The sequence below is a fragment of the Ictidomys tridecemlineatus genome, chromosome 1, assembly GCF_052094955.1.
Source record: "Ictidomys tridecemlineatus isolate mIctTri1 chromosome 1, mIctTri1.hap1, whole genome shotgun sequence".
NCBI lineage: Eukaryota > Metazoa > Chordata > Mammalia > Rodentia > Sciuridae > Ictidomys > Ictidomys tridecemlineatus.
Window position 1 is genome coordinate 118,466,726 of NC_135477.1, and position 25,825 is coordinate 118,492,550.

Here is a 25,825-nt window from a genome sequence, read left to right on the forward strand (position 1 = left end):
CTTTATTCCACTTATTTATTTATTTTTCTTTATTTGGTGCTGAGGATTGAACCCAGGGTCTCGCACATGCTAGGCGAGCGCTCTACCACTGAGCCACAACCCCACCCCAATCATCTTTTTTTTAATGGATTTCAAAGTAAACTGGAGATATTGGTATACATCCCCATAAAAAGTTCAGTAGGCAAATCATTCACCGAAGTCAGTATTTGTTTAGTTTCTTATTCTTCATGTAAAAATAAAACTTTACATACAATGAAATGCAAAAATCTTAAGTGTACATTTGCTAAGTTTTGAGAAATGCATACACCCATGTTGCTTGCTTGTTAAACTTCTTTTCTTTGTGCAAATTGTTAGCCTCCACCCCCATCATACTTTCATTACCTGATAGAGACAGGGATATGATACAATATTTGGTTATACATGCCCTTGAAGTTCATTTTAAAGTATTCCTGATAATCATTAAAAAAGGAAGCTAAATGCTCTGTGTTCAAACTGAGAAAGTCTTCAAGTGCTAACACCAGATTTTCAAAGACTAAAGATAGCATCTGGTTTAACAATTTTAGAAAGCCTATTCTGGGTGATTTTATTTTAAAAATAAATTCTAACATCCATTTTCAAAGCTAATGGATCAGACAAATTCTAATTCATATAAGTCAGTTGCCCCATAATCTCATTAGTATATCTAAGTAAAATGTACTCAACTCATCTTATATGAAACAGAAAACGAAAGATTAAAATGAAAAAAACTGTCCAGAAAAGGGCAGTGATCTCATTACTTCCTTGGGTTATCTGAGTTACAAATAATAGTATCGATAATAATAATAATAATAATAATAATAATAATAATAATGGATGTGGGTAAAGTTACCTTCCCATTTGTCACCATCAGAAACATTCTTCAGATCTAAATGTGGAATTTGAACACTTGTTGCTTCCCCTTGAACACCAATACTTTGACCTCCTGGCACTTCTGATTCAGTGTTGGCATTTAAATCACATATCTTGCTACTACAATCCTGTATTTTAAAATAAAGAATATATTTCACAACCATGAAGTTTTCCATTCCCAGCTTAAAGATAATTAGCGCATATTACAATGTCTCATTGGGAAACAAAGTTTGGAATTCAAATTCAAGAAAGAATTTTCATATAAACAATCCCAAAAAACCAATGGCTGAATGTGCAGATGCTGACTCACAATAGGCAGGGTGGAGGGTGTGGTAGGAGTGGAGGTTCACCAGATTGGACAGAGGAGTATGGAGGGAAGGGAGGAGAGATGGGAATGGGAAAGACAGTAGAATGAATCGGACATAACTTTTCTGTATTCATATATGACCAGTGAAAATCCACATCATATACAACCATACGAATGGGAAGTTATATTCCATGTATGCACGATATGTTAAAATACACTCTATTGTCGTGTATACTAAAAAAATTAAAAATTGAATTTAACACACACACAAAGTATTTTCACGGGTGTAGTAGTACAGACCTATAATCCTAGCTACTTGGGAAGGTAAGGTAGGAGGATCCTAAGTTCAAGGCCAGCCTCAACAACATAGTGAGGCCCTATTTCAAAATGAAAAATAAAAAGGAGGGGATGCCAGGCATGATGGCACACAGCTGTAATCCCAGGAGCTCGGGAGGCTGAGGCAGGAGGATCATGAGTTTGAAGCCAACCTCAGCAACTTAGTGAGGCCCTTAGTAACTTAGCAAGACTCTGTCTCTAAATAAAATACAAAATAGGGCTGGAGATGTGGCTTAGTGGTTAAGTGCCCCCGAGTTCAACCCCTGGTACCAAAAAAAAAAATGATGGGGATGCAGTTCAGTGGTAAAGCACCTTGGTTAACCTTCGTAACCCCCTCCCCCCGCCAAAAAAAAAAAAAACTGTTTTCATAACCAAGAATCTTATAACTAAAACTCGCAAATAAGTTACCACTTAACTACAAACATTTGATAAAAGAATTTATATTTACATCTCTTTTAAACCTATCCAATACAAAAATTAAAGGCCAGATATAACTGGCATATAAAATCCTAGCAATTTGGGAAGCTGAGAGATTGTAGGATCACAAGTTCAAGGCCAGCCTCAGCAGCTTTTTTAGACCTTGTCTCAAAAAAAGGAAAGGAATGGGGATAGAGCTAATTGGTACAGTACCCCTGGGTTCAACCCTCAGAAATATAAAGCAAAAGAATAACAATAATGAGAATATTTGGTACATTAAACCTTGGCAATTATAAGAACCATAAGATAAAAATATTTCTTACCAGAATCAAGTGTGACAATTTATCACTGTCAAATAACAAATATTCTTTCCTAAAAATATAAGTAAAGTTATTAGAATATTAAGAATAAAAAGGTTATTATTATTACATATTTCTTACCTAGATTCCTCTTCCCCAATTTAATTAGCATTTAAAATGTGAGAGGAGAAAATGACCATTGGGCAAATGCCCATTCTTTGGAGCCCTATATCTGAAAATCACACGATACTGAAAAGATCCACAGAATCACTTCAGATTTAGAAAAATTAAGTAAGGCTCCCCACTTCCCTGTCAACACATGAAACCATTCCCCAAAAAAACTTTTTACAGAAGGGAAATTAAAATCCACAATAAATAGAAACAAACAAATAAACAAAAAAGCATAATGGGATTTTGTAAAATAAATTAGTTTTAACCAAATAAATAGCTTTATTCTACTTTGAGACTTCTAAATTTTTTAAAAAAGGTATAACTATAACTATGTTCTTTACCTTAAATCTGTTTCTATTACAAGGTTATATTGTAATCAAAGGTTACTAGTTCTAAAATGCTCCCTCCTCTAAATATAAGAGAATTTTAAAAAAGGAAATTTTTAAAATTTTCAGATCACATTTTATTACCCCAGAAAAACTCACCCCTATTAAGAACAGGTGTTAACAACAAGCTGTCACAAATGATTTCTACCTATTCAACCAGTCAACAGAGCATTTGCTATTATGCAGTAGGTTATCAATATGCCTACTTTGGGAAACTTCTTTTCCCAAAAAACACTTGAAAAATTTACAATACAAGTAAGTGCCAGTTCTAACTTGATCTAAATATGGCACGTCATCTCCTCAGATACATAATCATCTCATTCTTGCTGAGTGTAAGAAATGAATTAAATTCCCTGAAAAGCTCAAGGCCTTGCTTTGCTTAGGTAGGATGAGTAGATTCTACGACTAGCTGACCAAAGCACCTAATCCCTTAAATTTGAGAAACAAGAGTGTTAAACATGCAAAATGTAATCCACCTAAGCAAGGTACTCTTTGGATCTAAAAACAAGTTTGCTAACCTATACAAGTTGAAGAGGAAAGAACTTTTCCAAAAAGATTGAGTCCTCACTAAATGGATCCTTATTGTTCTATCAAATCCAGATGTCATCATTCTGGGGATGCCTGTAAATGCTGTTAATCTTAAATCTTCAGCCCATAACTCCAAAACTCCCTGGGCTGGAAGAGGATCATTCCTGCCTCCTGAAAGGAAGCACAAGGAACTGCTGTAAGCAGAAAATCTGTGGACCTTCAGAGTATGGGGACGCTCCAGAGACATGGCTCCAAAGAATTTACTTACCTTCAGAGAATAGGTTTCCTATTCATAATTACGAGACAATGGTATTAACATAAGTTACCCTGGCCAACAGGCTATCAGCAAATTAGTAATGCTGTTTTGGATTTCCAATTATTTAGAATCTAGTTTGCAACTTCATTACTGATGTGTTTTCTGTGTATCAAATCATCTTTCCTAAGAAAGTTATTATGCACTTCTTGGCATATCTGAAAGAATGATGCAAAGAGACCCAAATCCTTTTCAGTGCCTTGAAACACTCTAGAAAGCTTTAACTCAAAGGGATTCTATCTACCGAAACTTACATCTGGTTGACATCTCATTGCCTCAGGCATTGCTTGCTCTATTATAGCTGGTCAAGGAGATGAACATTTGCTTAAGTACCATTCTTGGAACACACCAAGAATGAGTTCAAAGAGGAAGTGAAATATTCTGTACATTATCTGTAGAAGCCAACATGTTATAATCTTTTGGTTAGTTAGCCCCAGCTGCAAGATCATGAATTAACTCACTGACAGGTATACTATAAGTATCAATAAATTCCCAATTGTTCTATAAATCACTTACAAGTTTTAGATGTCTCCAAGAAGGCTGTGTTCTTCCCCCTGAATGTTTTCCAAGTTATAACTAATGTTTGTCTGAAGTTGTTGGAACTCCTGAATATTTGGACATTTAATGTTTTATCCCTACTACTAAAACAAGAAGCTTGAATTTCTTTTATATTGCCTAAACTGTATGTCATAAAGTATAGATCAATCTAAATACTGCACCCAAATATCTGTGAAGAGTTATAAATATAAAAATGATTTATTAGTTAAAAACAAGAGAAATATTTACCTCTCAAGATGGCCTTCCTCACTATCACCATGGTCACTGCATGGCTCTAATAGTATACCTACAGACTGGAAAAAAGAATACCACCACTGTATTAATGGAGCTCCCATCACTCATATATGAGAGAAAGTGGCCAATGAAATTAAGATACTAGATTATGGGTTAGTCATAATTAGCTATCATTTAAAATAACAACCTGTGAGAACTGGCATTTCTTTGTACAGACAGTAACTTATCATCCCTCAAAATCTGAATCATATTAAGCATAGTAGGGATCCTGCATTTCTTAGGTACCACCAATATTATTATTCTCCTGCAAAAATGGTGGCCTTCTGAGTTTACTTGTCTACTACTGTTTGCTTTGTTTTTCCTTAGTCACAAACCAAAATTGGTGAATTCCTACAGGAAAAAGAAGAGTCCTGGAGAACTTCACCAGATTCTTTTATCATGTGCATTTGAAATAAAAACTGCTTTCCACTCAGGGTGCTCCTCAGACACAGGAAACACCTCCCCCCAACACACACACACCATTTTCCAATGAGCTTAGTTATACCACCATCATCATAATTCCCCCACAAATTTAAAAACCTTCCAAGTCTCATGCAAATACCCTGAGCATTACTATAAGGTATATTAAATTTTTGGTGTTTTTGATGATCATCTCTAAAATCAACAAAATTTTAATTTTCTTCTCAGATTCTTTAAAAACTACTACTTGTCCAGTTTTGTTTAATATGAAATAAAGTGCACAATTATTTGAAAAAAGCTAATCAATTACTTTTTCCCTTTTCTAACTACTTATCTCCACAAAGCTGAACTGTCTCAAATAATCTATAGCAGCAGATTGAAAATAGAAGCAAAAGTGAGAATTGAGGTGTCTTTTTGAAAATAGAAGCAAAAGTGAGAATTGAGGTGTCTTCTAAGTCAGACAGGCATTAATATTTGCAAACATAAAACAATGCAACTCTTTAAACTACAAAATTTTTATGAATAGTTGTTTATTAAGAAAAAAGTGGCTGGGCATGGTGGTATGTGTCTGTAGTTCCAGCTACAAAGGAGGCTAAGGCAGCAGGAGAGCTTGAGACCAAATTTCAAAGCCAGCCTGAGCAATAGAGTAGGAAAAAAAGGTGGGAAGAAGGAAAGAAAAAGCAACCTTATTTATATTTTATTATAATGCTTAAGTAAATTAATATTTTTAAATTTTTTTGTTTTTATTTCTAATATGGTAAATACTGATAGATATACCTATGTAAATAAAAGCTCTTTGGGATCCTCATAATTTTTAGTAGTAAAGGGGCCCCAAGACCCAAAGTGTGAGTACTGATATAAAAATTGTACTTCAAGCAACCTTTAAGCTCTAGAACACAGCCTTACATTATGAAGGTTTCTAGCATATTAAAAAAAGAATTACCCAATATTTAAAATATTACCCTGAATAAATGCTTAAAATGAGCCTTAGTATCTATTTTTTTTAAGTTTTTTTTTTTTTGTAGTTGTAGATGGCCTTTATTTTATTTATTTTTATGTGGTGCTGAGGATCGAACCCAGTGTCTTACGCATGCTAGGAAAGAGCTCTGCCACTGAGCTACAACCCTAGCCCCAGAGCCTTGATATCTTACTCAAAGAACCAAACTCAAATTCCAGTTCTGACTCCCTCATCACAAATATGAGAATAATAATTAATGTCTACCTTAGAGTTATTATGAGAGAAGCAAAAGAAAAAGCTTATACTAAAATCAATAAATTATATTAAAAAGTCATACTATTCCATTGCCAATCCTATAATGTTTTATAATGAAATAATTGAAACAAAATACAAAGATCAATATTAATATCTACATATGCTGCAGTCAGCTTTAGACTAATATTAATATCCACATATGCTGCAGTTAGCTTTAGGCAACATAATTCTTTTTTTTTTTTTTTTAGAGAGAGTGAAAGAGTGAGAGAGGAGAGAGAGAGAGAGAGAATTTTTAATATTTATTTTTCAGTTCTCGGCAGACACAACATCTTTGTTGGTATGTGGTGCTGAGGATCGAACCCGGGTCGCACGCATACCAGGCGAGCGCGCTACCGCTTGAGCCACATCCCCAGCCCCGGCAACATAATTCTTAAATTTGCTTTTCAAATAGTGAAAATCAGTAAACAAAAAGGCAACTGGAGGCAATGTAAAAGATAAAGTAATAATGACCAAAAAAATAAATAAATAAAAGATAAAGTGACAGAAGTAAAAGCTGACTGCCCAGCAGTGAAGGAAGTAGAATGAAATGAAAAACCAGGTGCCAAACTGCAATGTACATTATGCCTCAGGGTAAAGAAATTAAAGTCAGATCATAATATAGTCAGAGTTCAATTACAGACAACGAAATATACACTTTCTTTAAATACTAGTAAAAATGTATGTTTCATCACATTTATTTCCTCAGAATTCATTAAAGATTAAATATTCGTTCATATGTGGGTAGAGAAGAGCTTGGTCATTTGCTAAAATATTAGCTGGCAAAATAACTCCTATCTCCCTCCCCATTGTGCCTTTCCACACACATCAGAGTCCTCAAATGGAAAGAAGCCACTCTGGTCTCAAAGTAAGCTAGAGAGCTTTTGTGGTAAGCAGTGATAATAGTAGGAGCAGTTGCTCCACAGACATAATACCAACATCTTAGGGGCTGTCAGTGTTTACTGCCAGGAACTAATTAAGGCCTGGTTAGCATTTCCAGAAACTGATCTCTACCTATTCCTTAGCCATCAAATAACTGGTGCTTCCACATTGCTTAGTTTTGCTTTCTCCCATCTCCACTTACCTAGCTCTGCTCAAGCATGCTAGTTACTTCTTTTTAAATAGGTTAAAAATTTCTCAATCCATTCTGTGCATCTAATATGTTTTAATATATAATAAACTGCATACTAAGATAGTTCAATCTAGTCCACTTTTTTCTTCCTTTTTAAGTTGTTGATAGATCTTTATTTATTTACACGTGGCGCTGAGATTCAAACCCAGTGCCTCACACATGCCAGGCAAGTATACTATGGCTGAGCCACAGCCTCAGCCCTAGTCCACTTTCTTTTACTGAGTTAATATAATCAAAACTGATGCAGTCCCATTATAGTAAAGTCAAATGACAGCCATTTCTTCCTCTTGGCTGCCTGCTAGTTTCCCCAAATACTTATGGCCTCCACTTCAGAAATGAGGTAACTCCATTTTAGCAGTTTCTGTTTGCAATACATGAATAATTTCAATCTTTAGGGAGTACCACAAATGAATGTACTCTGAAATAGATGAGTTTTATGGACGTTTACTGATAAATCCAGATATTCTTAAGTGCCCTCTGATCAAACTACTGATCTTCACACAGTTGCAAATCCCTAAAACAGCCCAAATGACTGTACAATTTGCTGCATCTACTAAAAATCTAGAGAGACAAATTTCACAAGAAAATCTGAAAAAAATACTGATTTGTAAAAACATATCTTTTGAGGGGAGGGGAAGTGGGACTTGAACCCAGGGGTGCTGTACTTCTAAGCTAAATCCCAGCCCTTTTAAAAAATGTTTCTTTTGAAACAGGTCTAAGTTGCGTGGGCAAACTTGGAATTTCTCTTCTTCCTGCCTCAGCCTCCTGAGTGGCTATACCAGTGTACCTAACTTATTATGGGCTGGCATTATGGCTCAGTGGTAAAGCCCTCGCCTAGCATGTGCGAGGCCCTGGGTTGGATCCTCAGCACCACATAAAAATTAGGATATTTTGTTCAACTACAACTAAAAAATAAATATTTAAAACTAAAATAAAATAAAAGACATATCTAACATGTTACCCAAAATATATAAGGAACTCAAACTCAATAAGAAAACAGCCTAATTTTAAAATGAGCAAAACACACCAAAGAAAATATACACATGGTAAATAAACACATGAAACACATCATTAGAGAATTCAAAATTCAAACAATAATGTAACACTATACACCTACCAGAATAGCCAAAATCCAAAACACTAACAACATCCAGTGTGGCAAGGATGTATAGTTCTCATTTGTGCTGGAAAATGAATGAGAAACTCATTCAAATTTATGTAGGCATTTAGATTATATTATGGGTGGCATTCAAATCGGTGGGGAAAAGATAGGTAATTCAAAAAATTTATGTGTTAACTAAGTAAACATCTAGAAAAAAGTAGAATTCACTCTATATCTTACACCATAATAAATTTCAAAGGAGTTAAATATTTCAATGCAGAAAATAAAGCCACAGAAGTATTTTTTAAAAAAGAACTTTTCAACTATGACATAAAACCTAAAGAGGAAACAAACAAACAAACAAAAAACAGATAAAATTGACACTGCCAAAAATGAACTTCAGCACTCAAAAGACAACAAATTTAAAATGTTTAGATTACCACAAAAAAGGGAATATTTCCTTAATAAATAAAAGTGCCTGTAAATCAAAAAGGGAAAATCCAACCATCCAACAGAAGAATGTCAAAAGTATACAGGCAACTAAAAGTAAAAAAAAAAAAAAAAAAAAAGACGCTGAAGCTGTGCGCAGTGGCGTACACCTGTAAATCCCAGCAGCTTGGGAAGCTGAAACAGGAGGATCAAGAGTTTAAAGCCAGCCTCAGGAAAAGTGAGGCACTAAGCAACTCAGTGAGACCCTGTCTCTAAATAAAATACAAAATAGAGCTGGGGATGTGGCTCAGTGGTCTAGTGCCCTTGAGTTCAATCCCCATTACCCACCTACTCCCCCCAAAAAATAGACATTGAATATTTTTACAAAAATATCAATGGAGGGCCAGGGATTTAGCTCAATGGTAGAGCCACTTGCTTAGCAGGCACGAGGCCCAGAGTTTGATCAGCAACACTGCCCAAAAAAACATACAAAAATGTCAATGGAAACGAAAATCACAATTTACAATTTTCACTAACCAGACTGTAATAAAAAAAATCTGCCAAGGGCATAGTGAAATAGATACTAGTATACATTGCTAGTGACTGACAGTATAAACTTGGTTCAATGGAGGGCAATTTGGAAATACATAACAAAATTACAAATATATACAAATAAACTTAATTTTCCTATCTAAACAATATCCTTTTTTAATATTTATTTTTTTAGTTGTAGTTGGATACAATATCTTTTAATGAATTAATTTATTTTTATGTGGTGCTGAGGATTGAACCCAGGGCCTCCCCCATGCTAGGCGAGCATTTTATCGCTGAGCCAAAACCCTAGCCCGTAAACAATATCTTTTCAAGAAGTAAATATTTTAGAACTCTATAAAACAAAAACCAGTTATCCATACATAAAGCTTTCTTAAAAAATTGGTGCTAAGGACTGAACCCAGGGCATTGCACATGTTAAGCACACTCTACAGCCCCATACAACATTTAATCACTAGAGGTCCAAGATTAATTTCATATTGGCTAATCAACAACCACTGTGGTACTATGGTCTGAGTAGCACCTAGTATTCTTCAGTTTATTTTAATGTCGTTGGTTACAATGTTAAAAATAATCTGATTTCCTTATATTGCAAGTCAATTTCTGAGAAACAGTCTTCTCACTAGGGATGTAGTTCAGTGGTAGAGTGCTTTACCAGCATGCACAAGTTCCTGGGTTCAATCCCTAGTACCCAAGATTGGAGAAAAAATTCCTCAGGCAATCTTCAAAATTATTTTTTGTAGCTAAAACCTCGGTCTCTTTACAATATTCTAATCCAGGACTGGCAAACTATAGGCTACTAGCCAAATTCAGTTCAGTCTCACTTTTTTATGGTTAGTAATATAAGAATGGTTTTACACTTTTTCCATCTCCAGTACTAGGGATTAACCCAGCCTTACTTTACCACTGAGCTATATCCATAGTTTTTTTTTAAACATTTTTTTTAAAGAGAGAGTGAGAAAGGAGAGAGAGAGAGAGAGAGAGAGAGAGAGAGAGAGAGAGAGAGAGAATGAATTTTTAATATTTATTTTTTAGTTCTCGGCGGACACAACATCTTTGTTGGTATGTGGTGCTGAGGATTGACTCGGGCCGCAGGCATGCCAGGCGAGCGCGCTACCGCTAGAGCCACATCCCCAGCCCTATCCATAGTTTTTTTCATTTGAGACAGGATTTCACTAAGTTTCTGAGACTGGCCTTAGTACTTGCAATTCTCTTGCCTCAGCTTCCTGAGTTACTGGGATTATTAGGCTGCACCACTGCAATGGAGCACAAGGTGTTTACATTTTTAAATGGTTGTGTGTGCATGGGGAAGGGGATCAAAAGAATATATTATAACATAAAAATATAAGAAATCAAATTTAGGGACCATAAATAAACTTTTTGGATTTTTTTGGCAATGCTGGAGATCAAACCCAGGATGGTATGCACACTTAGTAAGTACTCTACCAATGAACTATAACCCCCACAAGCCCTAAAATAAAGTTTTTTTGGAATACAGCCATGCTTATTTGTTTATATATTTTCTCTAGTTGCTACCACAACAGAATTAAGTAGTTGTGACAGACCATATGCCCACAAAACCTAAAACATTGACTGACCTTTTACAATAAGTTGGTTGACCTCTACTTTAATTAGCCTTACATGTTCCTGGACTTTGGTTAATTTTTACCTAAGCCACTTGAATCATACCATGTCACAAGACACTTGAAACTGATATATCCTCTTCAACTCACATTTCCCTCTTGTGGCAACTTCTTCACCTTGCCGCCATACTAAAAGCCCCATTTCAAGTTTCCAACCCACTTTAACATGTACTCTACACCCTGGTCAACTATTTTAAAGATATTTTATCAAAATCCTTCCCAATGGTATCTAGTTTATTATCAGCTTTCTTTCCTCCAGTGGAAAAATGTTACAAGAAGATGTCACACAATGTACCTTGCTAGTTTAGTTCACTACAAACTCATGCCATCAAACTTCAGCTAGTCCTCCAATGGTTCTTGAGTATCTGCTGACTTCTGTTTTTCTATTTGATTTTTTTTTCCCCATGCAGGATCTTGAAAAACTACCTCTTTCTTCAAACTACAAACCCTATTCCTATCTCTTCACCCTCTGCAAATGAGGCATTTCATTAAAAAAAATAATAAAAATCTTAAATAAGATGCCCAAATACCTCCTGGTTCAAAAGCATTATGTATCTTCCCTTCAACTGCAGATTAAAAACAACTTTTCCTATTTAGAAATAATCACTGAACCTGTGATTGAGGAAACAATCATCTTTCTTCCTTTTCTCACTGCCACCACCATGCAGTATTCCACAAATTATCCTACTTCTTTACATTTTTTAATCTTTCCCTATCTAGAGATTGATTCTCAACATACTGTTGATATACACAAATCACCATTTGATAGAAAAGGGGGTCGGAGAGCTATACCACAATCACGCTATGCAGTTAGAATTCTCTTTCCTTCATTTTCAATACAAAACTTGTACTTGTCTAAAAAGCATTCCAGCCAGGTGCACTGGCACAGGCCTGCAAAACCAGCAACTTGGGAAGCTGAGGCAAGAGGATCACAAGTTACAGTTAACCTCAGTGACTTAGCAAGGCCCTAGCAACTTAGCAAGGCTCTAGCAACTTAGTGAGATGGTCTCAAAAATAAAAAGAGCTGGGGATGTGGCTGACTGCATTGGTTAAGCACCCCTGGATTCAATCCCTGGTACAAAAAAAAAAAAAAAAAATCCACACTTCACTGCTTCTATCTTTTTATCTGCTTGTCAGATACTCATCCTCAATCACTAACATCTGTTTTCTTCCATGAAATTCACTACCTACAAAGCACCTTTCTTTTAACAATAATCTATATCACTAAATCCAATGAATTTAATTGGAATTAAATTTTTATGTCTAGATTGACTATAAATCAATAGAAACTATCAGAATCTAAATATAAAAGAATCTAATAGGGGCTGGGGATGTGGCTCAAGCGGTAGCGCGCTCGCCTAGCATGCGTGCGGCCCGGGTTCGATCCTCAGCACCACATACCAACAAAGATGTTGTGTCCGCCGAGAACTAAAAAATAAATATTAAAAAATTCTCTCTCTCTCTCTCTCTCTCCTCTCTCACTCTCTCTTTAAAAAAAAAAAAATAAATAAAAAAAAAAAAATAAAAGAATCTAAGAAAAGTAAAATCACCTGCAACCCTATCAGCCAGATGGCCACTGGAAATATTTTACCATATTTCTTATATACACAAAAATTGGTAATTCATTAAGCCAAGTATTCTACACTTGCATTTTTAAAAAATAACTTTCATGACTATTACTCATATCTTTAAAACAATATCAAATGATTCAGCAATGCTCCATTATATGGATATACCATGATTTGACTATTTCCCAGTTATTGAAGTTTTTAATGTCTCTCAATTTTTTTCTCCTGCAAATAAACCTACAATGAGAATTCTAGTAGGCAAATCTTTGTATGCATCTCTGATTTGTGTATATTTCCTTAGGATATACTCTAAGATTTTGAGATTTCTAGATAAAGGTTTAACATCTTTTGTTCTTATTATAAATGTGTTTCCAGGAAAATTTGTAGCAATTTATACTTCAATTGTCTGTGTATGAGACTGCTAATCTCAACTTGCCCTCATCAGCATTAAGTATATTGTTCCCAGGTTACTTTATTATTCTTTTTATCAACAGTGAGGCAAAGAAAACCACCACTTTAGACTTATACATAGCCTCACTAGTAAGCAAATAAAATTAAACATACTTTTCCTATTTTATTTGTGCACATTTGCCTCCCACTTTTTTTTTTTTTAAACTTTTTAGTTTCACAAAATTCTTAAGGGTAAAAACAATCTGTTTTGACATTCCCAACTTTTATGGCCATCACTGCTTCTTCCTTTAAGAATACAGAGGTGGGCTGGGGCTGTAGCTCTGTGGTAGAGCGCTTGCCTCACATGTGTGAGGCACTGGGTTCAATCCTCAGCACTACATAAAAATAAATAAATAAAAATATTGTGTCCATCTACAACTAAAAAAAAAAAAAGAATACAGAGATTACTGGGGTTTCCTCAACCTACTTTTCCTCTCTTAAGTCATTGCTTTGGCAATTCCATTCACTCATAACCAAAGAAGTCCCATCACCAACCAAAGTTTAAGACTCAACTTTTTTATTCATGTTGGTATTGTATCCCAGTTACATAAAAATGACCACTTTTACAATCTCTTACTGGGTTCCTTACCCAAGTTTATAGCTAAAAATTCCCTTTTGGTACTGGGAATTAAACTTAGGGGCACCTGACCACTTAGGTACATCCCCAGCTCTTTATATTTTTTGAAACAGGGTCTCACTAAATTGCTGAGGGTGGCCTTTAACTTGTGATCTTCCTGTCTCAGCCTCCCAAATTGCTGGGATTACAGCATGTGCCAACATGTCCAGTTTATAGCTAAATCTTTATTGTTTTCACCTTTGTAATTGCTTTTATTTTCCTTCCTTCTCTTGTGCTGGTATTTCAAACCATTATACGTTCTCACCAAATCTAGTGCAAAAAACCTACTAGCTGTCCCACCCCCCCCACCCCCCGCAGCCCCCGATCTTCCTTACATCTATTTTCTATAAGTCTACTACAACAGCCGCCTTCTTAAAAATAGAGATCTGGGTACACCATTCCCTTTGCTTCAAAGTTTTCTATAGAAAACTTTTTTCTCCTTCAGTGGAGAAAATCCAGTTCTTAAGATAGTATTCTAGGCTCCATACAAACCTACCAATATTTCCTTATTTTCTACAATATATCCTCCCACAATGCTCTGAACCCTACAATTACCAATGCTTCACTAACATCCAATATTTCCCTGTAATCTTTACTCATGCTATCCATTAAGTCTCCCCTATAAACTTTTAACAAAATCCAACCTTAAAAAGACTATGTCTGAAATCCCCCTCCTCCAAAAAGTCTTCTATAATTATCCTGGCCAGAAATTCTTTCCTCTTCTATAAGATAACATTGGATATATTCAGTATTATAAACTGCATGCATGTCCAATATAAATTATCAAGTCATTAAAAATTTAATTATGTGTTCAAATTTTTCAAGTAACCAAGTATTGCATATTACCATTAAGCAAAAATGCCAAATTAAAGTGACTATTCAACTAAGAAAATTATTATGTATTTTAGCTGGAAAAGGTAGGAGGAAAATGGGGAAATGCTGGGGTTTTTAAAAAAAAAAATTTTTTTTAGTTATCAATGAACTTTATTTTTATTTATTTATATGTAATGCTAAGAATTGAACCCAGTGCCTCCTCTCACATGCTAGGCAAGCACTCTATCACTGAGCCACAACCCCGGCCCAATGCTGGTTTTTTCTCTCAAGGTCAAGAACCCATCATTCATAAACATATCCTAAAATCAATTTTTAAAAGAATTCTTGCTTTCTTTTGTGTGTCTCTGTGTTGTTTTTTGTCTGTCTGTTTAGTTTTTAGCACTGGGGATTGAATCCAGGGACACTCTAAAACTAAGCTACACCCTCAGGCCTTATCATTTTTCATTTTGAGACAGGGTCTCTTAAAGTTGCCCAGGATGGGGTAGAACACATGATCTTGCCTCCTGATTCACTGGGATTACAGGTGTGCACCACTGTATCCACTGTATATAACAAAGTAATATACAAATTTAATTCAATAAATTATTATTATTTTAATTTTTAGTTATAGATGAACACAATACTTTTTCTAATTTTTTTTTTAGTTATACATGGACACAATACCTTTATTTTGTTAATTTAATTTGTTTATATGGTGTTGGGGATCAAACAAAGTGCCTCACACATGCCAGGCAAGCGCTCTACAACTGAGCCACAACCCCAGCCCAGGACACAATACTTTTATTTATTAATTTTTATATGGTGCTGAGAATCAAACCCAGTGCCTCACACATGCTACGCAAGGTGGGTGTGGGTGGGCTAGGGGGCGGGGTCAATCAGCAAAGGGATTTGTTATAGCCAGTGAAATAGTACCAAAAATAAATAAATATATGCTATTTATCTATGATGTATTCTAGACAAAACTGCACTGTGCCTTAGGGCACAGATATAGACAAGCCCTTCCAGAATTTTATTATAAACAGAAACAGTTATCTTGATGTAGGCTATATCGGTATGAAAGGCCAAGAGACAGTTTTTCGGGTTTTTTTGTTTTTCCCCTGAATAGGGGAGAGATTTCAGTATTAAAAACATTGTTTTATACCGATGAATGATTCAGTAAACAGGCAGATACTGATAATCTAGAAAAGGGCAAGGGAACAACTACAAAAAGCACTAACTGAATAGATAAAAAGGGATTAATCTAATAAATACAAATCAGTGGAAGTAACAACAGCAACTGAACTTCGGGGACAGTTTTTTCTTTCTTTCTTTCTTTCTTTCTTTCTTTCTTTTTGGTACTGGGGATTGAACTCGGGCACTCAACCACTGAGCCACATCTCTAGTCCTATTTTGTATTTTATTTAAAGACAGGGTTCTCGTTGAGTTTCTTAGAGCCTTGCTTTTTGCTGAGGCTGTTTTTTGTTTTTTTTTTTTTAATTTTTTATTTTTTTATTGGTTGTTCACAACATTACAAAGCTCTTGACATATCATATTTCATACATTAGATTGAAGTGGGTTATGAACTCCCAATTTTACCCCAAATGCAGATTGCAGAATCACCTCGGTTATACATCCACAATTTTACATAATGCCCAATTAGTAATTGTTGTATTCTGCTACCTTTCCTATCCCCTACTATCCCCTCTCCCCTCCCCTCCCCTCCCTTCTTCTCTCTCTACCCCATCTACTGTAATTCATTACTCTCCTTGTTTATTTTCCCATTCCCCTCACAACCTCTTATATGTAATTTTGTATAGCAATGAGGGTCTCCCTTCATTTCCATGCAATTTCCCTTTTCTCTCCCTTTCCCTCCCATCTCATGACTCTGTTAAATGTTAGTCTTTTCTTCCTGTTCTTCCTCCTTGCTCTGTTCATAGTTGCTCTCATTATATCAAAGAAGACATTTGGTATTTGTTTTTTAGGGATTGACTAGCTTCACTAAGCATAATCTGCTCTAGTGCCATCCATTTCCCTGCAAATTCTATGATTTTGTCATTTTTTATTGCTGCATAGTACTCCATTGTGTATAGATGCCACATTTTTTTTATCCATTCATCTATTGAAGGGCATCTGGGTTGGTTCCACAGTCTAGCTATTGTGAATTGTGCTGCTATGAACATCGATATGGCAGCATCCCTGTAGCATGCTCTTTTAAGGTCTTCAGGGAATAGTCCGAGAAGGGCAATAGCAGGGTCAAGTGGTGGTTCCATTCCCAGCTTTCCCAGGAATGCTGAGGCTGGTTTTGAACTCACAATCCTCTGCCTTAGCCTCCCCCCCAAACTGCTGGGATTACAGGCATGTGTCACTGCACACAGCTCTGGGATAGTTTTCTAGTTAATAATCTAATAGGACACACACATCTCTCTCTCTCTCACACACACACACACACACACACACACACACACACTCACACACATTTTTCCTTCTCATTCTTACTGGGAATTGAACCCAGGACACTCTACCAATGAGCTATATCCCAACCCTTGATATTCTTTTTAAGATAGGGTCTTACCAGGGTCTTACCAAGTTACTCAGGCTGGCCTCAAATGTACAATCCTCCTGTGTAATGGGATTACAGGTTTGCATCACCACACTCAGATACTTTTACTTCCTTTAATCTACAAAATAATTCTCTAATGTAGGTATTACCCCAACTTGTTCATGGGAAAGCACAAAGTAGCTCAGAAGCCAGGTAACTTGGCCAAAGTAACAAATTATTAGGCTATTAATTTGTAAAGATCAGGCTGGAATATAGCTCAGTGATAGAGCACTTGCCTTACATGTGTGAAGCCTTGGGTTCAATTTCTACCACTACCCAAAAGAGGGAAAAAAAAAAAAAAGCCTGCATTCTCCCTTGAATGTGTACACCTTATTGTCCTAAATTAATCTGTCTCAATTAAAAATAAAAATTCAAATGTGTTGATTCTAAATTCCTTATTATAGTTACTTTCTTGTATGGATTAGACTGGAAACGTGAAGAAAACTTCTGTATCTATTCATTTAGTATCTTATGTTAAACTTACCAAAACTACACTTGGAAATACATCTTAAAAGTCCTGCCTTTGTACATTTTTTTAAATTAATATTTTTAACATATGACAGTGGAATGTATTACAATTCATATCACACATATAGAGCACAATTTTTCATATCTCTGGCTGTATACAAAGTATATTCACACCAATTTGTGTCTTCATACATGTACTTTGGATAAAGATGTCCACCACATTCCACCATCATTTCTAACCCCATGCTTCCTCCATTCCCCTCCTTCTGCTTTTGTGCAATAATTAATTGCAATTAATTATTTTACAAAACAATGCTACCACCAACAAATGTGACAGTGACAATATTTTAGTTATTTTAAAAATATGACGCTTGCCTTGCATGCAAAAGGCCCTGGGTTCAATCCCCAGCAACCACACATACACATAAACACATAAAAATAAATTAAATTAAAAAAATAAATAAAAACATGTTCTTGGGTTTTTTCTAATTTCTGTGTAAAGATCCCAGAAGTGGGGTTCAGACTGTGCCATCCTAAAATATGCCTCTTTTGTGTAATGATTATATTGAGTGGATTAGTTTGTGAAATTGCAAACACAAAAGTGCTGAAATTTGAATCCAGAGCCTTACACATGCAAGACCAGCACACTACCAGAAAGCTACAACACCCACCATACAGTACCCTTTTTTAAGAGAAATTTTCTATATAACGTAAATATCCATTCGTAAGGCTATCTCCTCTGTACCAGGAAGAGAAGGATGAATAAATGACTAGAAATTCTTATCAGTCTGCTTATTGAACCTTACTTTTGTTTAGGGTGCTTTTCCTAGTCATCTCATTATAACTAGGTCTTTCCCATACCCTTCTTTCTTTATCTTAAGGATGCTGGTATTTAAGCTTTCCCTTAGAGATTTACTGTTTCCCCATCTCCCATGTTTATATAAGGTATACATGTTATTAAACATACTCATTTTTCTCATTCATCTTTCTTTTGTTATAGGGGTTCCCCTAACTACTACAAAGAGAAAATTATTTTCCTTTTCTATACCATGTTCCTCAAGAAAACTGAAAACTACAGAAAAACTTTGAAAAATAACAAAATTCAACCACAATACCTCATACTTTATTTCTTTTCAATAAATACATTAAAATACAGGTTTTGTACCTACTTCTTTACTCAATGATGGTTCCCAAACTCTCCTGAAAGAATGTATATTCTGGGAGATTTAAAATCATGACAAATCAGTTTGTCAGGAAACATACTGAACTATAATTTCTGGTATCAAAAGAATATGTGATATAAGCAGAGCTATACATCTAACATGCCTAACATTTTTTTTTTTTTTTAACATTTCTTACCTGGTTATTTTCTTCATCCTCAAATATAAAATCTTGCTGCATAACTTCATTGTCTAAATTAGTGCCAGCCACAGGTTCTGAACAGTCTCTGTTACTACTACTGGCATTAATAATATCATCGGCAATCTCAACCCTATTAATGAAGATTAAAAAAAAATCAGATTAGGTTAATGATAACATAACTGTCTTTAAAAAATAAATAAATATTAATAATGTCCTTTGCATAAAAATCCACATTTTGTCCTATTAACTCAAATCATAAAATCTGCTAATTTATGTATTTTTTTCCTTCTTACTGGGATGTTGTCAGAGACTTTGAAAATTTTCAGTCAAATGCCTTCTAAATATGTGTGTGTGTGTGTGTGTGTGTGTGTGTGTGTGTGTGTGTGAGAGAGAGAGAGAGAAATTTCCCTTCCAATACACACTCCTACATGATACTGACCTATTTGTCCTGATTTAATATATATTTACTATTAGAGACCATAGTGTTCAACACCTTATCCAAGTACAACAGGAATAGCTTCTACTGAAGATTTTCCAACTTACACAATTTAGAATATGCAAAATATTGCAGTTTGGGTTTTCAAAGATGATACTGCCACCAATGATGAAACATGAGTCATTTCCCCAGTAGTGAAAATATGAATACTGTCTAAGTAAAGGGCAAGTTTCAAAGATCCCAAGCTAAGCTAAAAACAAATTCCAAGGGATGTGCTATTACATCCTTTAAAACATTTCCTATTTCCAGCTTTTAGATACCACCTTTCCTTTCCTATTCAGCCCAAGTACTCCTTATGGATCCAGGTGTATAAGTTTTAATTATGTCCTCAAAGCACACAAATCAGGGCTATCATTGCAGTGCGTCCCATGGCACACATGCACTTGTACAATACAGTATTCCTAAAATTCCAACCATGGTTTTCATATTCAATAGCTATTCTAGTTAGCGCTTTTAAAATCAAGTCACCTTACCTGGTATGGTGGCATACATCTGCAATCCGGCTACTCAGGAGGCTGAGGTAGGAGGATTGCAAGTTTGAGGCTAGTCTGGGCAATTTAGCAAGAGTCTATCTCAAAATTAAGAATGAAAAAAGGGGGGTTGGGGTTGTGGCTCAACGGTAGATCGCTTGCCTAGCATGGGCGGGGGGCTCTGGGTTCAATCTTCAGCATAAAGGTATTATGTCCAACTACAAGTTAAAAAAAAACCGACCAAAAAAATATTTTAAAAAAATAATAAAAAGGGGGGGCTAAGGTTGTGGCTCAATGGTGTAGTGCCTTCCTGGCATGTGTGAGGTACTAGGCTCAATCCTCAATACCATATAAATAAATAAATAAAATAAAAGTGTTGTGTCCATCTACTACTAAAAAAAATTTTTTTAAATGAAAAAGGGTTTGGCAGGGTAAAGATTAGTAAGGATGGTGTAATGTGATAGATATCATTATCCAAAGTACATGTATTAAGACATGAATTGATGTGAACATAGTTTATATACAAACAGAGGTATGAAAAAATTGTTCTATATGTGTAATAAGAATTGTGATGCATTCTGCTGTCATGTATTTAAAAAATAAAACCAATTAAAAAAAAGAAAAAGGATTTGGAATGTAGCTCCATGGTTCAACCTCTAGTACCACAAAAACAAAGAAGTCACTCCACCCAATTAACAAATTTTACTTTCCTACAATACTCCAAATTTGAGAATATCTCACACATCTGTCTCCAAAATACAAACAATACATAAAAATATGAAATCATTTCATCGTCTCCGAGCGAAGTACACATATATCCTAAGTGTAGGAATGAGGTGACAGAAAAATAGGTTAAGTCTGTCCTTCATTAAAACATTAACAATAGGTAAAATGTCAGATAAACAATGAACTTGATATCATATATAATGGGTACTTTTATAGAAATTCACCTAATATCAGTTAATCTAAAAAATCATGTGGGGCGGGGAAAGGCTAGTGGAAGAGGATAACAATTTAAACAGCAAAGGATGTTTCTGTCCACCATTACAAAATGACCATATGCATTAGACTAATATTAATCTGCTGTCCCTGTAACTATCTATCTAGATCACAGCATGACCATCTCTTAAACAGAGTAGGAGTCCAATTTATTTAAGTTATTCTACATTCAACATATACTTAGCTTTAAAAAAGTTTATTGCTTCACCCAGTGTTCAAGGAAGAAACAATGGCTATGATGAACTTAGTATGGAAGAGTTATAAGATTTTCAATGTTAACTAAGTATATACATAATTTACACAAAAGTATTCACAAAGTCACTATTATACTGATTTTCAGAAATACTCAAGCAAAAACTCCATTATTTAAGAAATAAAATAGTAAGAAAAAAAATTTTATAACTCTCAATTAAAATGTTCCTTACTGGTTATTAGGTCTTTCCTCAACACAATTAATACTTCCTGCTTCATTATTACATATCAGACTTTGCTGCTGTAAATTCTTAAGATCATGATCTATGCTGCTCTGCAGGTCAAAAAGGTGCTGTTCCACAGCTGCTCTAATTGTTCTTTCTAAAACACTAAAAAAGAGAATGCATGTTAGTGAGAAACAGGCACCCTAACTGGGTATATGGCCATATAAACTTAAATATTAAGACCTATCACAAATAAAACAAATTATTATGGCATTTAATGGGTAAAAGTATAAAAAGAAATATGCAAAAGAAAACAATAATAACTTAAATTTTAAAATGAAAAAGATGATGCAATACAATCAAGCATAATGTCACAATTATTACTAGATTATTGGAACAATAACCCAATAATTCATTCCTCACTATATAGAAAACCATTTTATATAGACCTTCCAAACCTAAGCTGATAAGGCAAAATAATTTACCAACACCCAGCTATAAAAAATGTAGGGTATTATTCATATTTTCTACATAAATTCTATTTTAAAGAAAACTTAATGAAAGCTCTATCAACATTTTTCAATTATTCAAAAGGAACAAAAAATCATCTGAAGAAAACTCATCTTTTATTTTGAATATCAGTGTAAGAATTTCTTCATTTGTTCCTATTACAGTATGTAAAATTGTAATTAGTTTACTGCCTACATGTAATTTCTAAAGTGAGCACAATAAACTATATGATTCTTATCTCTACAGCTTAGTAATATATAAAATTCTTAAAAATTTGTCTTCTGTATTACTTACTCTGCAGAGGCTGGTAAGATGCTGGTGGGAGATATATGGGCACTGAAATCAAAGAAAGAAATAAGCTACAGAAATTTTCAATACTATAAATTTTATTTTTTAATTTATTCTAATTAGATATACATGAAAAATACTATATTTTTTTCACTACTAAATGACTATACAACGTGCTAAAAACTGTCACATTTGCATTACCTTGATATAGACAGAACAGCATGCTCACACAGTTTCATGCTTTCAATTACATATCAGGTTGGAAGCATTTTCTGAATCTTGTTGGTAAATGTTTTAAGTATTAAAGATAAATCTGATGGCTGGGTTTATGACTCAATAGTAAAGCACTTGCCTAGCACCTGTGAGTGCGAGGCCTTGGATTTAGTCCCCAGTACCACCAAAAACAACAAGAAAAAAGAAAAAAGAAATAGAAATTTGAGATAACACAAAAATTATAAAATGATAAGACAAAAAATGATAAGACAAAAATTTTTTAAGTATTTATTGAATATTTAATATGAGCTAGAGCTTGACATGCATTTATCTCATTTAATAGCTCTCAATAGCTAGAAGTTATAATTATTTCTCCCTTTCCATAAAACTGAAGCTCAAAGATGTTAATTACCTGGCCCAAATTCACACAGTACCAGATTGGGGGCCCCAAAATACCTGCTATTAACAAAAATGCTCTTTTGCCCTCAAAAACTAAATCAGTGATTAAAAACAACAAAAGTAGAAAACAGCACAGCATGAATAAATATTTCTAGCAGAATAATTTTCTAAAGAAATTATTTTTCAGGGGCTGAAGTTGTGGCTCAGTGGTAAAGTGCCTGCCTCATACATGTGAGGTACTAGGTTCGATCCTCAGCACCACATAAATTAACAAAATAAAGGTATTGTGTCCACCTACAATTAAAAAAAATATTTTTTTAAAAACTATTTTTCACACAAAAAGACCTTTAATATTTAGTGGAAGGAGGATAGGATATGCAACTACTTCATCTGGTACTCACTCAAAGAAACATTGATCTATTCCAAGGCTGAAGGAAAAATCAGTTGTATTGGATTCAAGGAAATAGGAATAACATTAGCAGTTCATAAATACAGGTGACTTTTTTTTTTTTTAAATCATGTGAGGTAAGGTCTATTTAAATGACACTGTATATCTAAGCACATCGGACATCTGAGCCACCACTTAGTCATTTCAAGGATTGATCCTTGCACCACACACCCTATTGACCTATATACCACATCTATAGCTACCTTGTCATTGTTTTATGCATGTTTAAATTGGTTCTACAAAGATCCTCTAAAAAATAATAATAATAATAATACAATCTATTAGCCATTATAAAAGAACAGTCAAATCATCAAGCTAATATTCCCATGATTCACTGAGATTCACATTTATCATTCACCCCAAAATCTCCAGGTCTCCCTTGGAAAAGTATATCATTAGCAAACTGCAAAAGTGCTTCAACAGACAACACAGTTAAACCATCTTCGTTTGACACACATAATATCCTACTTTGCTTAATAACATATTTTAAAGAAGTCCTTTAGAACTTCATTTCTGAAATCAGAAAAGGCTAGGGAGAAAAACCATATACATATGCATTAAAAAAAAGTATAGCCAATAGTCTATTTCTAGTAGCAAGCTAAAAGTTTAAATAGTGACTTCTGTAGAAAATAAAAAAGATAAATGAGGCTTTTATAAAAAAGTTTTAATGCCAACTAGGATATATTTTTGATATTTTGCGCAATTATCTAAGGCTTATATTTTAAATTTAAGTTATGAGTTGCTATTTTGATTAATACAAGTTAAATCATTGGTTTTCCTCATTAACATCTGCAGTCTCTATTAAATTTAGAGAGATACTCATTTTAGCTTTAAAAATTACCTGACAATGTAGTATATATTGAATGGTGTGAGAAAAGTTTATGAGAGAGTCATTCACCAGAAATCACACTATGAGAAGGAAATGGTACACCAGAGAGTGGGAAAAAGACGTCTGACATACATAATTAAAAAAAAACAGGGTTTGGGATGTGGCTCAAGCGGTTACGCTCTCGCCTGCCATGCGCAGGGCGCTGGGTTCGATCCTCAGCACCACATAAAAATAAAGATGTTGTGTCCACCGAAAAATGAAAAAAATAAATATTAAAAAATTCTCTCTCTCTCTCTCTCAAAAAAAAATCCAAATCAATAAGAAAAAAACAACCCAATAGAAAATTAGGCAACAAATCTGAACAGGCATTTCATTTCATAAAAGGAGAAATAAATCAATACATGTATAAAATGCGGGAGACACCCTTCATAAAATGACAATGAAATACTACTACATATATACCACATTAGTTCAAACAAAGTGTTGCAAAGACATGGAGCAATGGAAATTCTTACACTGCTAATACTGAAATGAGCACTTTGAAAAATAATCTAGCAATATATACTGAAACCAAACACTGGTACTTATCTTTACATGGATACCAAAAGATATATACAAAATATCACAGCAATATCATTCATAATGGTCAAAGTAAAAACACATTATACAAAATTGTATTATGATATTAGTCAATAATTAAAAAGTGAAAACAATCCAATTGCTTACTAATGGTAAAATGGGTAATTGTGATGTATAACAGAATGACTTAGGATGAAAATGACTTCCTCACCTAACTGGGAAGGAAGGAAGGTCAGAATGTTGAGCTACTGTGCTACTATTAGTGTTTATTTCTAAATGTGGGTGGTAGTTACATGAATATTTGCTTTTTTGCTAACTTATTTGCTATATGTTTTATAGCAATTTTTATATGTAGGATTTATTTTCCAATTTAAAAGGGAAAAGAAAAATAAAGTAGACACCAGTGTCTTCCCCTCACACTTCAAAGGTACGGCCCCAAAACCTACATATTTAACAAGTATCAATGATGATTTTATTCATACAGTAAGTTTGAACACTGGCCTAGATCTATATCCGGTCTTCAGTTATTCAAATGAACTACAGAAGTTCTGATGGCTTTAAATAGGATGCACATGCAGGGTATTTCATCTTTTCGCTTCCTACCCCTTTTGTTACTAAAAAAAGACACAAGTATATATAAAAGCAGTAATGAGAGAGCTAGATTATTGGCAGAAGAGTAAATTCATTAGCCCTGAAGAGTATGCTGGGACAACCAAATAAACAGCTCCCTTCTAATAAGGGCCACTTCATTAAAAAAAAAAAAAATAAAGGAAAAAATTATTTGAGTGTCAATAAGGACCCCTCCCCAAATCCACAGTAAAATGAAACAATCCTTTAAGAATCAGATTGCCACCTGCAAGACTACACACAAAACTGATTGTACAAGTTTGTTCTCTGAATTTCTGAAAGGCAAAGGACTGATTTAGTTTTCAGATTTTATAAAATTTTGCCAGGCATAGTGGCACATGCCAGTAATCCCAGTGACACAAAAGGCTGAGGCAGGAGGATCGCAACTTAGGGCCTCAGCAACTTCTGCGGTACTATTAGTGGCTTTTTTTCCCCTAGATGTGGGTGGTGGTTACATGAATATTTGTTTTTTACTAACTTATTTGCTATATGTTTTATATCAACTTCTGCTGAGGCCCTAAGCAACTTTACAAGACCCTGTCTCAAAAAAAAAGTGGGCTAGGAATATAGCTCAGTTGGTAGCATACACAAGGCCCTGGGTTCAATCCCCAGAACCACAAAAAATAAGTCTTTGAGGATGTGGTTCACATCCTAGGTTAAGCACTCCTAGGT

At 34.6% G+C, this 25,825-nt stretch overlaps 1 protein-coding gene across 11 annotated transcripts in view; it reads right to left on the minus strand.

Moving 5' to 3' along the window:
- Nucleotides 1–25,825, minus strand: part of Fam13b (family with sequence similarity 13 member B) — a 105,948-nt gene that overhangs the window by 19,177 nt on the left and 60,946 nt on the right. For 6 of the 11 annotated variants that reach the window (XM_078045636.1, XM_021727696.3, XM_013359571.3 and 3 more), the window contains 6 exons: nt 22,065–22,106; nt 21,270–21,425; nt 18,877–19,009; nt 4,432–4,496; nt 2,272–2,320; nt 869–1,016 (listed from right to left, as the gene is read on the minus strand). In XM_078045636.1, the coding sequence (XP_077901762.1) occupies nt 869–1,016; nt 2,272–2,320; nt 4,432–4,496; nt 18,877–19,009; nt 21,270–21,425; nt 22,065–22,106 (593 nt within the window). The remainder of the gene's footprint in view (nt 1–868; nt 1,017–2,271; nt 2,321–4,431; nt 4,497–18,876; nt 19,010–21,269; nt 21,426–22,064; nt 22,107–25,825) is intronic. The other 5 variants (XM_021727697.2, XM_078045706.1, XM_078045688.1 and 2 more) reach the window with 1 other exon arrangement.